Source organism: Falco rusticolus, chromosome 7, assembly GCF_015220075.1.
Source record: "Falco rusticolus isolate bFalRus1 chromosome 7, bFalRus1.pri, whole genome shotgun sequence".
NCBI lineage: Eukaryota > Metazoa > Chordata > Aves > Falconiformes > Falconidae > Falco > Falco rusticolus.
In genome coordinates, this window is record NC_051193.1 from 11,943,225 (window position 1) to 11,961,283 (window position 18,059).

The 18,059-nt window shown below is 45.2% G+C and overlaps 1 protein-coding gene across 2 annotated transcripts in view; it reads left to right on the forward strand.

Moving 5' to 3' along the window:
• The window catches only part of FANCI (FA complementation group I), a 25,462-nt gene continuing 7,403 nt past the window's right edge, over positions 1-18,059 (forward strand). For both annotated transcript variants that reach the window (XM_037394742.1, XM_037394743.1), the window contains exons 1-26: positions 1-152; positions 274-346; positions 913-1,043; positions 1,453-1,609; positions 1,687-1,744; positions 2,177-2,218; positions 2,705-2,828; positions 3,690-3,775; positions 3,952-4,084; positions 4,316-4,408; positions 4,905-5,041; positions 5,861-6,041; positions 6,619-6,706; positions 7,872-8,002; positions 8,659-8,729; positions 9,645-9,759; positions 10,134-10,256; positions 11,370-11,438; positions 12,703-12,804; positions 13,640-13,822; positions 13,917-14,038; positions 14,428-14,592; positions 15,153-15,332; positions 16,659-16,822; positions 17,226-17,302; positions 17,762-17,878. In XM_037394742.1, the coding sequence (XP_037250639.1) occupies positions 69-152; positions 274-346; positions 913-1,043; positions 1,453-1,609; positions 1,687-1,744; positions 2,177-2,218; positions 2,705-2,828; positions 3,690-3,775; positions 3,952-4,084; positions 4,316-4,408; positions 4,905-5,041; positions 5,861-6,041; positions 6,619-6,706; positions 7,872-8,002; positions 8,659-8,729; positions 9,645-9,759; positions 10,134-10,256; positions 11,370-11,438; positions 12,703-12,804; positions 13,640-13,822; positions 13,917-14,038; positions 14,428-14,592; positions 15,153-15,332; positions 16,659-16,822; positions 17,226-17,302; positions 17,762-17,878 (3,006 nt within the window). In that variant the 5' untranslated portion in view covers positions 1-68. The remainder of the gene's footprint in view (positions 153-273; positions 347-912; positions 1,044-1,452; positions 1,610-1,686; positions 1,745-2,176; positions 2,219-2,704; positions 2,829-3,689; positions 3,776-3,951; positions 4,085-4,315; positions 4,409-4,904; positions 5,042-5,860; positions 6,042-6,618; positions 6,707-7,871; positions 8,003-8,658; positions 8,730-9,644; positions 9,760-10,133; positions 10,257-11,369; positions 11,439-12,702; positions 12,805-13,639; positions 13,823-13,916; positions 14,039-14,427; positions 14,593-15,152; positions 15,333-16,658; positions 16,823-17,225; positions 17,303-17,761; positions 17,879-18,059) is intronic.

Sequence of the window (18,059 nt, forward strand, 5' to 3'; positions counted from 1 at the left end):
GACGGGGCTGAGACCCGGGGGGCGGCGGCAGCCGGCAGCGCGTCCCGGGCCGGGTGCTCCGCGGCCCCATGGCCCAGCGCATCCTGGCGCTGGCGGCCGAGGAGGTCCCCGAGCGGCTGCAGGAGGCCCTGCAGAGCCTGGGGGAGGGCGAGGTGCGCGGGTGTCCCGCGGGTGGGCCCTGTGTGCGGCGGGGGCGCGCCGCCGGGCCTGTCAGGCTGGCGGAGGCGGCTTCTCAGGTGAAGTGCAGCTCACGGCGTCCCCTTCTCTTTGCAGCTGGGCGACATGGTGACAAAGCAGGCCCTGAAGGGGAGGGAGACGGCAGCTTTGCTAAGAGGGATCTTCAAAGGTGGGTGATCGCCGAGGAGGGCTGTGGCCCCAGCCCGGCTGGTTGCCGAGGGGCCGGTGGGTTACAGGCCGGCTGGGTGAGGGGGGTGGTCAGCAGCACAAGGAAGAATCACTTTTGGTAAAAACCAGCTAGTCAGGGCTGTCACAGGGAAACATGACAGCCAAAAATAGACGTGGGGAAACAGGAAATGGGACTAATGTATTTTTAATGAACTTGCTGTGAGTGGGCTTTAATTTTGGGAGCCTTTAGGTGCCTTGAAGTAGGACTGAGCTGGTCAGCTGAGACTTAATTGCCAAACTGATTCTGCTTAACATTGTGACACTTCCTGATCTCCAGCAGCAGGCTGAGTGAACCGTAGGGTGTGATAACAGAGTTGAGTGCTTCTGCTATTCTATCCAAGAGGTTCTTAATTTCTGTGCTGTTTATTTTATCTGTTTTGCCAGATAACATAGGGAGTTGTAGTCAGGTGACAGTTTAGCCCTGCTAATTCCCTGCTGTTTCGCAACACGTTGTTACTTGATTAACTTTTTTTCCATTCTTTGTTTTCCTTATTTTCTTGTTATAAGGCTCCCCCTGTTCCCAGCAAAATGGTGTTCTCAGGAGGCTTCAGGTTTACAAGCACTGCATCCCACTAGTGGAGTCAGGGGACCTGCATTTGGGCAAGGTGTCTGAAATCATAGGACTTCTGATGCTGGAGGTAGAAGCTCCTTTGGGCTGGCTTTCCTGGGCTCTGCTGGGTATCATTTAATGTGTAGATTGAGATGCTTCAGAACTAGGCCACTGAGGAAAATGAGTTGTGTCCTTTCCCTGGATCTGCCCTGGACTAAGTTAGCTCGTGTGGGAATTTGTGGTGTGTGTAAATATGATTATCTTTGGATATTTACACTTGGACTTGAAACTCCAAACCTGTAATTACATTATCTTTTATTGCTCTGTTCTATAAAGGACGGTATAAAATAGAGAGCTCGGGGCTGAATTTCCCTTTTAAGGGCACATTTAACTTTAAGAAATGTTGTCCTTTGCTATTTGTTGGTAATGGTTTGAACGTGTGTGTGTAATTCTGTGCACTGCCTCAGGCTCTTTCACATTTTTATATCTTCTCCCAGTCTCGCCAGCTGCCAGGCCATGCATTGGCTGAGCTTGCCACCCTGTTTGTTGATGTTATTAAAGGCGGCAGCCTGTCTAACGGGAAATCCTTGGAGTTGTTTTCCACTGTTCTCACTGCGTTGGCCAGTTCGAATGAGAGCCTAGCTTATGGGAAAGGTAACACCTCTCAGTTTCTTCATAGCCTGACCTTCCTTCCTCTGGAATCAGGTCCTAAAAGACTGTTGCTTTTTCAGGTGAACTGAATGGGGAAGACTTTAAGAAACAGCTGATAAATACCCTCTGCTCCAGCAAGTACGTACGTTGCATGGCAAAACAGTGTGCTTCATGCTATGCTTTGAAAAAGACATGATGATGAGCTGGATGTCACTGTCTGTGTCCTGTTCTATCATCTTTGAACCTGTGCCCTCTGTGACAGTGTCTTCTCTGGCTGGGAAGGCAAGGCAACACCCTGTTCCCAGATCTTGTAAGAGTTGCATGAACTGGTCTCAGGAAGTGCCTATTTGTACTCGTTTCTTAGTTTTTGTGGGGGCTGGGACAGTTCAGAACCATTGTAAGTCTGGGTGGTTAGGGTGGCAGTGGTGATTTCTGGTGGAAATCTGGCTTCTAGTCTTAATATCAGAACATAACGGAAATGGTGACATTGAATGATTTTGTAGGAGGAAGGAAGGGCTAAGCGATAATTCTGCTCGCTTTCAATTTTCTGACATATTTTTGTATTACTAGGTGGGATCCTCGGAGCGTAATACATCTTGCCAACATGTTCAGGTAATTCTTTTTCCCTTCAACGTCAACACTTTCTTGTGCTGTGGTCATGTCCATGTCCTGTCTCACATGTAGTTTGGGGCAGGTATGAATAGAAGGTCTGACCATACCAGGCACAGCCCCATGGGTGGCTGGTCAGTGAACACCACATTGGATCCACTGGGATACAAAACACAGCTGAGCAGGCGTTCCCCAAAGACTGAGCATGGCATCATGTTTTTTATTCCCTGTGTGGGTGAGCTTTAGCAAATCAACAATACATTAATGAGCAAGCATAATGTGGAGAATGTCTAAGCACCGAAAGTTGAAGAATATCCTGGGACAGTGGTAGGGTATTGAGGGATCTGTGGCAACCGCTTCTGGTGAGGAATTTGGGAGCGCTCGCTGCCTGTCTGCACTAGGACCCTCTGTCTAGTTATGGGTTGAATCTGCTGTGGGATTCTGAAGGAAATCAGTAAAAGTGATTAGGCTGCATCTTTGTTTCAACAGGGATATTCCATTATCAGGAGAGGAGCTGCAGTTTGTGGTGGAAAAGATCCTCAGGATGTTCTCCAAGTTAGACCTGCAGGAAATTCCCCCTCTGGTCTATCAGCTGTTGCTGCTTTCTGCAAAGGTAAAAGCTTACAGGAGCTGGCCTCCCCCCAAGGATATACCATGAGAAAAAAACATGTATAGGATGAATTTTAGCAGGGATTCTGATTGTTCCTAAACTGTGCTGTGGGGAGCAGGACACAACAGGACATCTGCAGGGTTTTTTTTTCTCTAAATCCTGAAGCTGACTGCTGAGAGAAAGGTACAATCTTGACCTTCATTGTGAGGAAAGAAGGAAAGCTTTGGGAAATAAGGGATGAGCACAGACCTAACAGACAGCAGAGAAGATTGTTTTTTTCAATGTTCTGAAGTGTGAGTTTGCTTACTCTCTGGTCTACACGCTGTAATAATAGCTCATGCAGTATGACTGTCTTCAGGGTCGTAGTCTGACTTGTACTAGAAATGTGTCAGCTCCTGTGCTCTTCCTGCAAGCAGTCTGCCAATCACCTTTGACAGGGTGATCTGGCTCTTGCTTGCTTCATTTGTGACTGAGACAATGCCAGAATGATCCAGCCAAAGACAAATAGTATGTGTGTTACAGGAGGTCATTTGGGTACACTGGCCAAAATGTATTGTTAGATTTAAGGTTAGGAGTTTGAAAGCCTTCCCAATTGATTATAACATAAAGGATCCTTTCTAATTAATAACAACTTCAAAAAAACCCAGAACATCTGAGAGCTTCAGCTCCTTCCAGCTTTTCAATAAGTGCGGTCAAAAGAAATATGCAAACTAGACTAGAGTCACTTCATCTGGAAATGAGCCACACAGGAGCTCTCTCCCATCCCACCTCGGTGATTTATGAAGGGAAATGAAGGATACCATAACATTTGTAATTGGTGTGGGAATAGAGTGTAGTGGCTTAATGTAATGTCCTGCCTTGCAGGGCAGTAAGAAGACTGTTTTAGAAGGAATCATCAGTTTTTTCGATCAGCTGGATAAGAGACAAAAGGAAGAACAGAGGGTTCCACAGTAAGTTCTTTCTCTGTCATCCCCTTTCTTTACTACTGGGGTATTTGTAGTTACCTTGGTCCTGCCCAGGGTTCCTTGAGTTTGAATTGTTAAACCTTGTACACGTATGTCCTTCTTGATACATAATAAATTATTTATGGCTTTGCATGGCTTTTTTTTCCTGATAAAACTTACAGATCAGTGGACCTTGAGGTCACCACAATGCCCCTAGACCAACTCCGCCATGTGGAAGGCACCGTTATTCTCCATATTGTCTCTGTTATGAACCTGGATCAGGACCTAGGAGAGGAACTAATCAGACACCTAAAGGTAGGACAGAGATGGAGCAGGCACTGTTCTTGAAGATGCTGTAGCAGGGTGTTTAAAACTGAATTGGCTATCTGTAGAAGGGATTTAATAATTTTTATGATTGCAGTCATGTTCTCTTTAATAAATGCTATGGTATGTTTGAAAAGGCATGTGACTGATAGCTTCCCTGAACTTGCAGGATGCTGCAGTTGAAGATAACAAGCTTTCTGACTGTTGCTTGCTGTTTTCTAGGCTGAGCAACAGAAGGACCCTGCTAGAGCCCTGTGTCCCTTCAGCGTGGCTCTTTTGCTATCAGTTGCAGTAAAACACAGACTGCAAGAGCAGGTATGTGGGTGATAAGCTTGCAGAGAATTTCCATGGGGATGTACACTGCGCTCCTTCTGAAGGAAATAAAGCATGGTTAGTTCATAGTCCCATCGGAATTAGATTTAAAACGGTTTCAGGATGCTTGTGGGGAGGCAGTTAGATCACTGTACACTGTAGTTTACTGAAGACTATAAAGATCCCAGAGCAATATCAGGATTTTCCAGAGTTGTGATCCCTATGGGTTGGTATTGTAGGATTGGAGAAAAGCAATGTCTTCTTTTTCTAAAGTTTTGGCTATGTGGTGGCCACCTGAAGAGCATCTGGCAGCAAGTTACGCTCCGTGAAGCACTTAATGAGGTTGGTGTATTTGTCCTGAGAAAGAAGTGAGTTAAGATTTTTGGCAGGCTATACTCGAACTTGTGGTCTGGCTGGTCCTCTTACTGGAGCATACCCAACACTGTGCGGGACCCATTTCAAAGATCATTTCCTCACACTCAATTATTTTATGTTCCAGATATTTAATTTCTTGAAAACATCAATCACAAGAAGCTGCAAGGACCTGCAGTTCCTTCAGGCCTCCAAGTTTCTGCAGGATTTGTTTCCTCAACAATATGATGTAACCACTGTAATTCTGGAAGTGGTGAAAAATAGGTGAGTTGTTGCCATGTGCTGCAGACACTCATGGCTTTGCCGGGGGGAGAATTTCAGCCTTGCTGGAATGCCCTGGGATGCTAAATACTGCTGACCAGGTGCCGACAGAGAACAGCGTCAAAATCCAAAGTTTTTATCTCAGTTTCATATTGGTGAATTAAAAAAGCAACAAAATGCAGCTGTATAAATCTGCCCCCTCTACCCCAGATCTCAGCATCTGGTGGTACAAAGGACTAAATTGATCAGGATCCTATCTTTCTTACCGGTGGAGCAGCTGATGGTATGAGCCATGCTGCTGCTGTAGTTTATGTTCTGATCAAGTGATAGGTTGAGTGATAGGCTCACTGTTTTCTTCCCCAACATGGTTAGTCCTTTTAACATCCTGTGGGATAGCTGTGTGATCTGTCACCAGTTGTCCTTCAGCTTGATGAGAGGCATTCCTCTTCTGCCTTCCTCTCTGACTTGAAGATCTCAGGATCAGTAGGATATTTGTGCATCAGACTGTAGCCTGCTGTCATGTTCAGATCAGACTTGAGAGCACGTCATTTTCTATAGCAAGGAAACCTTTGGACTGGAAAGGAAGTCTGATGGTTGGAGAACCAGGACTACGAGATGTATTGTGCTGAGCACCTGTCCCTCAGCTTAAAGACAGTCATGGGGTTGTGAGGGATGTCATCTTCCCTGACATGATCAAGCATTTCTCATTGCTGCTTTGGACCCTGGAATGACTGCAGAAGATTTTACTTTAGATTGCTCTGATCTAAACCTGTTCTGTGACTTAAGTTGTTTCTTTCCTGGTCTGTTTAATGTTTTCCTTAGTGCATTTGGCTGGGACCATGTTACTCAGGGCCTGGTGGATCTTGGCTTCAGCCTAATGGAATCATATGAACCAAAAAAGCTCTTTGGAGGAAAAGCTGCTGATACCAGTTATGGCCTTTCAAAAATGCCAGCCCAGCAGGCTGGCAGACTGGGAGCAAGTATCCTGCTGGAAACGTTTAAGGTAGTGTATGTTTTGGAGAGAGTTTTTCTTGGGTGGGGAGGGAACTCCATTCTTATTCTCTCTTGGTAAATGATTTCAAAATCTTGCCTGCTGTATCCATCATGAGTGTTTTACAAACAATACTAGATTTAGTCTCCTGTTTGCCCCTGTCCAGATGGAAGAGGCGATCCTCATAAAGACTTAACCCTGATCTGTTCCAGTCACCACAATACTTGTGTAATCCCTATTACAGTTTCCAAGAAACTGCAGAGAAGGTAGAGAAATTCAGAGGTACAAAGAAAATCTCAGAGGTGGGATTGAAACCAGCATCTGCACTGAAGTGGTAAATTTGCATCCCACAGACAATTTGACCCATTATGTTCCAAGTGTACTGTGTGTGCTGGTTCTGACTGGCCTGGGATGAAATCTGAATCAACCTGTGTGAATTCAGCTGAAAGGGGACTTCTGGCAACCACTCCCAGCTAACCTGTCGGATCTGGATTTGCTTTGTACTGCATGATACCTGTGCTGTGAGGTACAGGAATATTTTAAATATATGCAGGTTTTGATTTTTGTTTATTGTTCTTTCTCATTTCAGGTTCATGAGCCCATCAGAAGTGATATTCTTGAGCAGGTCTTGAACAGAGTCCTCACAAAAGCAGCATCTCCTGTCAGCCACTACATAGGTAACAAGAAAGAGAAAGACGTGTGTCCTGCTCTGTGGACACTCAGAACGTAGCTTCTCAGAACAAGTTATAGAATCATAGAATAGTTTGGGTTGGAAGGGACCTTTAAAGGTCATCTAGTCCAACCCCCCTGCAGTGAGCAGGGACATCTTCACTAGATCAGGTTGCTCAGAGCCCTATCCAGGCTGACCTTGAATGTTTCCAGGGTTGGGGAATCTACCACCTCTCTGGGCAACCCGTTCCAGTGTTTCACCACCCTCATTGTAAAATATTTCTTCTTTACGTCTAGTCTAAATCTACCTTCTTTTAGTTTAAAACCATTGTCTCTTGTCCTGTTGCAACACCCTGCTGAAAAGGTTTGTCCCCATCTTTCTTATAAATAACCCCCTTGAAGTATGGAAAGGCCATAAGGTCTCCCAGGAACCTTCTCTTCTCCAGACTGAACAACCCTAACTCTCTCAGCCTGTCTTCATAGGAAAGGTGTTCCATCCCTCTGATCATTTTTGTGGCCCTCCTCTGGACCCACTCCAACAGGTCCATGTTTTTTTCTGTGCTGAGGATCCCAGAGCTGGATGTAGTACTCCAGGTGGGGTGTCACCAGAGCAGAGTGGAGGGACAGAATCACCTCCCTTGACCTGCTGGTCATGCTTTTGATACCACCCAGGGTGTGGTTCGCTTTCTGAAGTTCCTGCTGAAGTGACCTGAAGCCAAAAAAAATCAGTTGTTCCTTCCCCTCTTACTGAGATGTCTGCTGCAGTGATTCATTGCAGGTGAAAAATATGTTTGCAGGCAGTTGCCATGGAACAGCTGACACGCGGAAAGTTGGTATCTGTCAGTCAGTAACTTCTTACACATTCCTAGCCTTGTCCTCCTCATCCTTGGGTAGGCGCTTGAGAGTCACTGGGGCTGCTAAGGTGCCTGTGCTGCCACCTCTTCTTTTACACCTCAGTGCCCTCTGGTGGGGTGAGGCCCTTCAGCAGGGTTGTGAGCGTTTTGCACTGTGCCTGCGGCAGAAGTAGGTTTGCGATGCTCATCCTACCGCGACCTCTCTGTGTAATGGAAGTGCTTTGATTATTCTGTAATTGTTATCTCTATAAGACATCTCTTGCTCAGAATTTTCTGGCCCCTTGGCAGCAGCTGTTCTTTTTGTCCTTTTATTTTACAGACTTGCTGTCCAATATCGTTGTGTCTGCTCCTCTTGTGCTTCAGACTTCATCCTCCAAAGTCACAGAGACCTTTGACAATTTGTCCTTTCTGCCCATTGATACAGTGCAAGGGCTCCTCCGGGCAGTACAGGTAAAGCTTTGCATTTCTCCATGAATATCCTTGCTAGTTTAGTTCCAGTGACAGCTCTAGGCCACAATTATATGCATGATCTAATAACCCTCCTTGTAAAATAAACCTTCATACTCTGCTGTAGGTTGTTCAGTGTAGCGTGGGACTGTTCTTCAAGCATGGATTTGCATGTGCCCTCTAGCAGAAAGCATATGGTGTGGTCTGGAATAGTACCAAAACTGTTCCGTGCTGACCTTTCATCTGGAAGATGCCCAGATGCTGCACACTGTAGAAAACTAAGTATACAGGGTTTAGCTGAACAGCTGTAGCTGTCATGATGATTTTTCTCCTTCCAAGCTACAAGTCAGTATTTCTCTTTGCCTGGGCTGAGATATTGAGCCTGGCGTTAAACTCTTGCCTGCTTTGTCCAGTCTGGAGATAACAGTTCTTTCCCCAAACCTTTGCACTGTGTCCTCACTAACCTGCTAAGGTGTCTCGCTGCTACAGCTCTCTTGGTTTAGTTTTGTATTGTTTTAACATGTTTTGGTTCTCCTACTGTACTGATGACAGTATTAGAAATGCAGGGCCAGATGGGCCTGAGGAAGATGAGCTCATATGCCCCAAGGGCTTGGCATGCCTTAGTGCTTTTCTCTCCAAACTGTTACCTTCCTTTCCAGCCTCTGCTCAAAGTCAGCATGTCAGTGAGGGACTCCCTGATACTTGTTCTCCAAAAAGCTATCTTTTCCAGGTAAGCTGGGAAGGGGATTCTTCGAAAAGATTTCTACAAATCATTTATGTTTTTGGAGCAGAAATATTTTTTGTTTATTTTGGCTGTCATCTTACTGTATTCTTCCCGTAACAAGGTGGTGATGTCTCCTACCCCTTTAGCATAGGACTGGAATACAGTCACGGCTCTACTGAACTGAGACACAAATTCCAGCCCCCAGCTGAATGAGCTTTGGAAATTCAGAAAGCTGTTGGGAACACCAAATAAGGAGGCAAAATTAAAACCAATTCCAACATGTGTCTACACAGCTGAGTACCTCCAGATGCTAGGAAGGAACCACTGATCAGAATGCTGAGCTGCCACCTTCCCTCTGATCCCTTACAAGGTGGTAGAGAAGCAGGCTTGTTGTCTTGGTAATGCTTTGAGCAAACCATCCTTCTGTCTTCATAATGTTGTGATCGTAGGCTGGATTTTGTTGGGCAGTGGCTGCCTGGCTATGAATACGGAATTCATAATTTAGGATTATTATTCAAGGCAAGGCATGTGGTCCTGGGAAAGACCCAGGGTTTCAGCGAGCAAAGCAAAACACCAGGTTTTTGCGAGGAACTTTCCAACTCTGAACTCCGTGAGACTGTCCCATTCCAGTTTTCAGGGGACATTTAATGCTTGGCTTGGGCTGGGGTTCTCCCTCAGTGTGAGCATTGCAAGGATAGAAAGGAAATCAAATGTTGTAAGAGTATTGAGCAAGGGAGTTCCCAGCAAACTGTCAAACTTAACTACTTGGGACTGCGCTGCCCTCTTGGGGAATACAGTTCCACTGGGCCCAGTCACTGTATTTGTGGACCCTTTTTCATTGCTGAGTTGATCTTGTATTTATTTCTGAGCTTCTTGCTTCCATTTTTCCTTAAGCTTCTCTTTTCTCCCTCTGACTTGCAGGCAGCTCGATGCTCGTAAAGCTGCGGTTGCTGGCTTTTTGCTTCTGTTAAGAAATTTTAAGGTTCTGGGCAGCTTGTCCTCTTCCCAGTGCAGCCAGGCCATTGGTGCCTCTCAGGTAAGTGCTGTTCTGCAGTCCCTGGTGTGCACGTATGAGGCAGTCTTGTGTCTCATATGCACTGTTTGCAACAACTCAGGAGTGGAGTGCTTCCCCAAAATGGAAATAAAACTTCAGTAAGGATTAGTCCTGGAAGGAAAAGTTTGGAAAATACAGTGTGTGAGAAGCTGGCCTAGGGATGTTGCTTCTCAGAGTCATTTTCTCTTACAGCACCAATATTGTGGGGAGCGTTCACACTGCTCCGTGATGATGATAAAGAGCCTGGCAGCACACTAAGGACTATTTCGGTGATGGTTTAGGGGACAGGACCCTTATCATCTCGCTTCTGTGTTGTGATATTTGAGAATCGTAATGTGACTAATATTCCCTCTCAGGTCCAGGCAGATGTTCATGCCTGCTATAATTCTGCAGCTAATGAGGCCTTCTGCCTTGAAATCCTGGGCAGCCTGAGGCGATGTTTGAGCCAGCAAGCGGATGTTCGTCTCATGTTATATGAGGTAAACACAGTTTCTTCAATCTCCTTTTAAACAGCCACTAGCTCTTCTGCAGTCTGGTTCTACTGTAGCCCCAGGTAAATAATGATCACATTATTGTGGAAAACAACCTATCATGTCAGTTATGTTCTTCATGGGACACATGTACCAAGGACTATATGTTGAGGTTTTTTCAATCCTTCTGCTTCTTTTTATTTTGGACCACTATAAGCCCAAAGACACGTCGATGTATCTTCCTCATCTCGTATGTTGCTTAAGAACAAAAATGTGTCAAGGTCTCTCCTCCTGCAGTGGCCTAGGAAATGGGAAGTGTGTTTGGTGCCCTGTGAATGTTATGACAGGCATTGGACAGATGCAGAGTTGCTGGGAGTTAATGATGGGCTACAGAGAAAACCTTGACCGGATAGTATGGGGAAACTTCCTTAGAGACTGCATCAGGAATCTGGCTTTTCTCCTCTTCCTTTTGCAAGTTTCTATAAAGGCTTGTCTGTCCCTTAGATTTCGTGTGACAAATGGCCTAATATAAAGAGCCATTTCTGGGTGCGTATCTTAGCTCCTGAGGTAACTGTGGGGTGCCACCTCGAGAAAAAACACCAGCTGAGGTCAGAGAGATTTTGTTTCCTTATTGACTTGGTTGGACTTGACCTTTGGTGAACTGCAAGTTTTGGGTGTGCTCGTCACTGTTGCTATAAGACTTGTGCTTGCTTTATCCGTCCACTGAGTTTTCTCAGTTTGAAGGATTTTTTTGCCTCCTACAGTTTCCCCACTGGCTTGTTTTGCCTTTGAAGCAGGATTTCACAGTTTGAAGTTGGATCTAGTGTTAGTGTTAAATAGCAGTGAAAGTCACTCTGGGCCTGATGCCACCGCTGCTAGGGAGATACAGCTTGTGAGAGGGCCCCTGTGAGGAAATTCATACGCTTTCTGATTCATACCTTCTTTCTGTGGTGCCTTTGCTTTGCCAGGTATGGGGGTTTACACTGAGCACATTGTTACTTCCTCATGGTTCCTTGCAGTGCCAAAGGGTCATTGCTGTCTTACGAGACCAACTTATTATGCATGTGGTTCGTTTTCTTTGTTGTGTAAGCCAACTTGTCCGTCCTTCCTTCCTGTCTTCAGGGGTTTTATGACGTCCTTCGGAGGAACTCCCAGCTGGCCAGCTCTATAATGGAAACGCTCTTGTCCCAGGTAAATGCTATGTGGCATGGCTGCAGAGACTAAGAATTCTGCACTGCGACCAGTATAGCAAGCAATTCAGTTTAAATATTGGGGAAATAGTTCTCGCTTACACTGGAAATATGTTTAAGCACTGTGGCACCTCTCCAAGGTGTTCAGATCCCTGCTATGTTGAGAGAGCAGACTAGGTAAACATCTGGAGACAGGTTCATATCCTATCACAGGGTGGAAGAGAAAGAATCTCTTGGAGCCCTTTCCAACCCTTCAGTTCTGAGATGTTGCGAGAAGTGTGAGCCCAGAAAAGTGCTTTGTGCACTCCCGGTTCCTTAGCAGTGCACAGCAGTTACCCTCCCATGCTTCCCCAAGGATGTGTGCTGACACAGTAATTATTATTGCTGTCCTCCCATCAGGAGAATACCCAAGTCCATGTAGGATCTGGGAGGATTAACTCATCCCCCAACACTGTTGCTCATGGCAACAAGACAATCACATTTCTTCAATCCATTGGACAGGCAGTGCTTTCTTTGAGACAAGTAATTTTCTTCCCTTTAATCATCCGTAGAGTTCATGCTGACTAATTCCAGCTTTCCCATGACAGTATAGGGTCTGAGAAAGGAACACGAACAGAGCCAAGACAGCTTTTGGGTAGCAGAGGGCACTTAATGGGAACTTGGTGTAAATGTATAAATTTTTATAGCATCATTATATATATATATCTCTCTCTCAATATATATCACTTTCCTTTGGTTCTGATCCTATATCAGTACTTGGAGCATATCTCCTTCCTGTGATGTGGCAAACAGCCAGGAATTGGTGCAAGCATGGTCTCTCATGCATTTGTTTTAGTGCCAAGTGTAGCCTCCATAACTGCCTGCATCCTTAGGCCAGGAGGCTGGGTGCCATAACAGGACCTAGCGCTCAGTACAGGTGGCGGGTAGCAGAAGCCATTTTTCTCACCATTTAAAGGATGTGTAACACTGCAGGTGAAGTGCAAGTGGTGCTGCATGTTGAGGCAAGACAGCAGCAAGTAGTCAGATAACTTGTTTAGGGCAGGGACGTGTCCTGGCTGTGAGGTACATCAGCAACTCAAGAGGGGATTTTAATCACTAATAGAGCAGGTGATGTGGCTAATGTACATGTACAGCGCCATTATTATAGTGCCAATTTTCGCTCTGTAGAATGGAGTACAAAGATTATCGTATTCCGTTTTCAAACAACCTAAGAGGCTCAGTTACCAAGTAACTGGTTATTTTTATTTCTTGTTTTTTTGTGACAGCTAAAGCAATATTACTTGCCCCAGCCAGACCTCCTGCCTCCACTGAAACTTGAGGGATGTATTATGGCTCAAGGAGATCAAATCTTTCTGCAAGAACCACTGGTGAGAGCTATACTGGCTGGCCACAGCTGCAAGCTTGTCTGTTACATAGCATTTTGGTTGTGCTGCTATGAACTGAATACCTTGTGTTTCTTCAGCCTTTTCTAGCCTGGAGCAATTCTTTTAATGACAGTAGAGCTGGGCATCTCACCCCTGCCTCAGGCTGTCTATTAGAGCTCTACTAGCATAGTGGTTTAGGGGGACCTGTGTGAAAATTGCTCTAGGAATAGTATAGTTCTGTTATCCTCTGTTGAGCTCACCCTGTGTGGTTTTTTTTCTCTCCTTCAACTTAATTCCACATAAAATAGTCTTGCAGTGTGTGTGTGTAGCACGGGGAAGAATCTGCCCTTTGGTTTTGCTCCTTTGAAATTGTTGGAGATGAGACCTCAACGATTAATTGCATTTCTGAGGGAACAAATTCAAATTAATCACTTTGTTTTCCCCTAAGGAAGCTTCCATGCTGTCCTGCAGTAGGAAACATGTCCCTCTTCCCAGAAAGAGAGCAGACACTTCAGCTAGAGTGAGAACCCTTTTGGAAATTCCCTTTCAGTCTCCTTCAGCAGCTGAGGTAGCTGTGTTGAGGGAGCAGTGGGAGTTATGTTTTTCCCATATAGACGAGCTGAGGCAAACAGCGTTGTCTGAAGCTAGAAGTGGGTCGCTGTGTATAGGATTACAGATCCCCTCATTCTGGGAGTGAGGCATATTCTTGAGACTCGCGCGAACCTCCAAAGGCAGCTATGGCTCTTTGCATCCAACTGTAGTAGTATGGCCTGTGTCCACTTCTGCCAGCAACCTGCAACTAGAAGGCTGAGTGTGACGGTGTGGCTGCTTTTTTCAGGCCCATCTGCTCTGCTGTATCCAACACTGTCTTGCCTGGTATAAGAGCACTGTGCGTCTATGCCAAGGAGCTGAAGATGACGAGGAGGAGAAGGAGGATGTGGGATTTGAGCAAAACTTTGAAGATATGCTAGAATCTGTCACACGACGAATGATCAAGAGCGAGTTGGAAGACTTTGAACTGGTAAATCAGATTTTCAGTTTGACTCAGTGGAAGAAGACACTGAGTTCTTGTCAGGTTTTGAAAAGATTTTTCACTTGTTTCCTTTACCACCTAGGATAAATCGGCAGATTTTTCTCTGTCTTCTGGTGTCGGTGTGAAGAATAACATCTATGCCATTCAGGTGATGGGAATTTGTGAGGTCCTGATTGAGTACAATTTCAGCGTAGGGAATTTCAGGTAAAACACCAAAACTTACCCTCCAGCCTTAGCTGTGCTATACTGTGCCTAGCTCTTCGGAGTGCAGCCTCATTGCAAGCACAGGATAATAGTGCCAACACAGAATCAGAATGATATTTTCTGAGTGTGAGTGCCTTGTGGCAGAGGCATTCACAGAACCATGAGGAGTGTCTTCCTTTCCAATGTTTTGTATTGTGGGAGATGGGATGTGGCATTCTGTAGAAGATCAGGTCAAAGAGGAGTGTTACTGTTAGGAAGGTGGGGAGATGTCATAGGTCACGGTTTTACCATTTAGAAAGTGCCATTGTGTAATTTGGCAACTGAAGCTTCAAATGGGAAACTGTAAGACTGGATTTTCTCCATTAATGCTTTCTACTACTTTCTTGCAGTAAGAACAAGTTTGAGGATGTCCTAGGCCTGTTTACATGTTACAACAAACTCTCTGAAATCCTGAAGGAGAAAGCTGGAAAGAACAAATCTACCTTGGGCAACAAAACTGCACGGAGCTTCCTGTCCATGGGTTTTGTATCTACTCTGCTCACAGCTCTGTTCAGGTGAGAAGCTGTCACATCTGGAGTAGCTTTAAGGCCTATTCACAAGCTGCTTTTGTGGTGTCTGAATGCTGGCTGTCTTGGGCACTGCGTACACAGTACACAGGCATTTTCATTTCTGTACAAAGCATGTGTGGTAACAGCACTTGTTGTCTAGAAAGCATCATAGTCCAAGCAGGAAACAGAGCTGTGCAACTCCTGGTACTGACAAAGCAGCTTTTCTGGACCTTGCTTATGACTTGTAAGACCTCAGAGAGTCTCTGCTCTTCTAGTCCTGGGCTGTTCCCCAGACAACAAACTCCAGTGTTTGAGCTCCAGTCCTCTATGGAACAGAGCCAGACATCAATCCAAGCCATGTTTGTTAGTGTATTTGGAAAGGCTGGTGGAACTTTATCCTCTGAGTGGTCACTACAAGCTACCAAAACAAAGGGTCTTTTCCACCCTGAATTCAGTCAGGTAATTATTTTAGTTGTAAATGTGTATTTAGATTTTGAATCTTATAGGCCATCGCTGCATTTTATCAGTGCATCCTTAATTCTGTGACAGTGCTCTTGATTCTTCAGGGACAATGCCCAAAGCCATGAGGAGAGCCTGGCAGTTCTGCGCTCCAGCACAGAGTTCCTGCGCTATGCTGTCAGTGTAGCTCTGCAGAAGGTGCAGCAGCTGGAGGAGACAGGACAAACTGATGGACCAGATGGACAAAATCCTGAGAAGATGTTTCAGAACCTCTGCAAAATCACACGGTGGGTCACTGTGGCACATGAAGACATCAGCCCTAAAAAGCAGCAATGCATTTTGGGGATTTTGGATTCTCAGCTAGGGTTTTGAAAGAAGAATGCTGTCTATAACTGTTCCAAACAGTTATTATTACTGGGTTGAGATCATTGCCTTTCTTTGCTCCTGAGAAATCAAGTGGAGGCACTACAGTTTCTGTGCCGGAGTGAGTGATACAGCTCTAATAATGGTACTTGGCCTGGAAGAATCAAACACCATCAAACTCTCATTTTCAGCCTCTTTCTGACTTTTGGTTCATCGCTTATTGTCACAGAGGAGGTAGGATAGTTACAGGCTGGATTCTTGAGGCCTCTGGGATGCAATGAAGTTAAAATTCACTTCTAGCTACAGTATAAAACAGATAAGAGGGAAACAAGCTTTAGAAAATGTTTGTTTAGGACTTTTGCAAGATGCTTGAAGACATTCATGCATCTAATTCTTTGGAAATCCAAGAATGTTAACCACGTAATGTCTTTGGGATCTAGGTCATATCTGCATGGGGTCTTTTCAGATCCCAGTCAGTAGAGAGCACAAAATGCAAATTACCCCTGCCATGAATAATGCCTGTTTTGTGTCTCGCCCCAAATAATAGTGGCTATTTTTGTTGCAGTCATTAGGACTACATGTGAGCTACATGTTTTGCGTGATTGGACACTGAAGTAGAATAAGATCATCTGTGCAGGCGACAGAACTAATGAGAAGAAAGGAGAGGGAACAAAAAAGGGAAGGAGTGGGCTTAGGGGAGCAGGAGAAAGATGTTTGCCTACAAATAGAAGTGTCTCTTTTGGGCCAAACAATTTTGCTTTCTTCAAAGCTTTTCACTTTGCTTTGCCTGCCTTTACCTTTCTGATTTTATTTATGTAAAGCTCTATAGTGATAATCTGACATTTCACAGATTCAAACTGCCAAAATAAAAGCTGTTTTTGTCACTGACGGATTTGACACCAGTGGTCAGTGTTTGGGTAGTCTGAGACAAAAGGAAAGCCGGGTGGAAGAAAAGAGTGTATAAAGACAGACTTGAAATGGGATTGGAAGGTCCCTTGGCACCTGGAAAGAATTAAATTATTTAGCTGTGCAGGAAGAATGCAGTAGCTGTTTTGCTGACACTGAAACAAAATCTTCTTAAAAATAAATCTTTTCTCCCTCCACTTTCCTATAGGAAAAACCCTTCCAATTTAGTTACATTAAAAATACAATCCTAAGAGTAGAATCTGTGATTAGCCCTGTTCTAGTTCTTGCACTGTGCAGCCAGCTTAACTGGAGCATGTGATGTTAACTTCTCTCCCATCCCATAGGGTTCTGCTTTGGAAGTACACTACAATTCCTACTGTTTTTGAAGAACCAGGGAAGAAGAAGGGCAAAAGCATTTCACTTCTGTGCTTGGAAGGTTTGCTGCGGATCTTCAACACAGTGCAGCAGCTGTACACTGCCAGGATCCCCCAGTTTCTACAAGCACTGGGTAGGCACACGGTACAATTCTGCTCTGGTTTCTAGCCTTCATGTTCCTGTCCACATGGGCGCAGTTATGGACCCAGTGCCCTCTATCCATAACTAGGGAGAGGTGGTGGTCTGGTCCTTGTTTCTTAGTAACAAGGTGGGCTTAACAGCATTGATTTGCACACCCGAGGCAAGTTTCAGAGTTATCTTTACCTGCTTTTATAGACCCCTCAGTCTGTCAGCAGAGGGTATAGCATTTGTCTATTTGAAGTTTGCCTTTAACGGATTTTTGTGCTCACCATGGTTTTGCACTCTGTAGTCCTCCTCTAGCTGTGAGCAGTTGCAATCTTTCCCACTTTTGGAAATAAATCCTGTACTCTGCTCTTGGCATTTAGCTTTTTTCTGCACCTCTCTGTCTCTGCCAGATATTACTGATGGTGACGCAGAAGAAACGGATATTAATGTCACAGAGAAAGCTGCCTTCCAGATCCGACAGTTTCAGGTAGGTACCACTGTGTGCTGCAAGTGTTCCAAAGCGCTGATAATTCTGGCAGAAAATGCTGCTAGCTCTCTGTTGCTTGACCACAGCATGAGTATGTGGTAGCAGCTGTGACACTGATTCACTGACAGTTCAGAAAAGTTTCTGATCCCTAAGGAAAGCTCCTTCAGGGTGCTGTGCAGAACTGGATCAAAGTGTGCATGTATTTACAGAGCTATACGGTCCTCCAGTGCGGCATAAATGTACCCGAGTATTATGAAAGGCACATACCTGGGCTTCTGTGTAAGCACTCATCACAAAACCCAGCATTTGCTTTTTAGAAAAGTCCCCTTTTTGTATTCTTTGTCATTCTCCTTGTTGCCAATTCCTTTATCTGCTGCAGCTTGTAGTTATTTGCTTCTTAAAATGGCCCTGCAACAAGCATGCATGCTCAGGGACTCTGTCTTTCCTTCTCGTGATCAGAGGTCCCTGGTGAACCAGTTCAGCAGTCCTGAAGATGACTTCAACTCCAAGGAAGCACAGTCACTCATCACAGTTCTCTCCACTTTGTCCAAACTCCTGGATCCGGCTTCTCAGCAGGTACTTCACGACCTTTATGGAGTGGCAGGAATGGGTGTCATGGCCATAGGTGTGGGAAGATTACCAGATTCGGTTGACATCTGAGGGCTCTGACATGTGTGCATGTTCTGCCTTCTGCAGACCACACCATGTCATTTGTTACATTGTCAAGCATTCTCCTGTCACACACCCGCAAGGATAG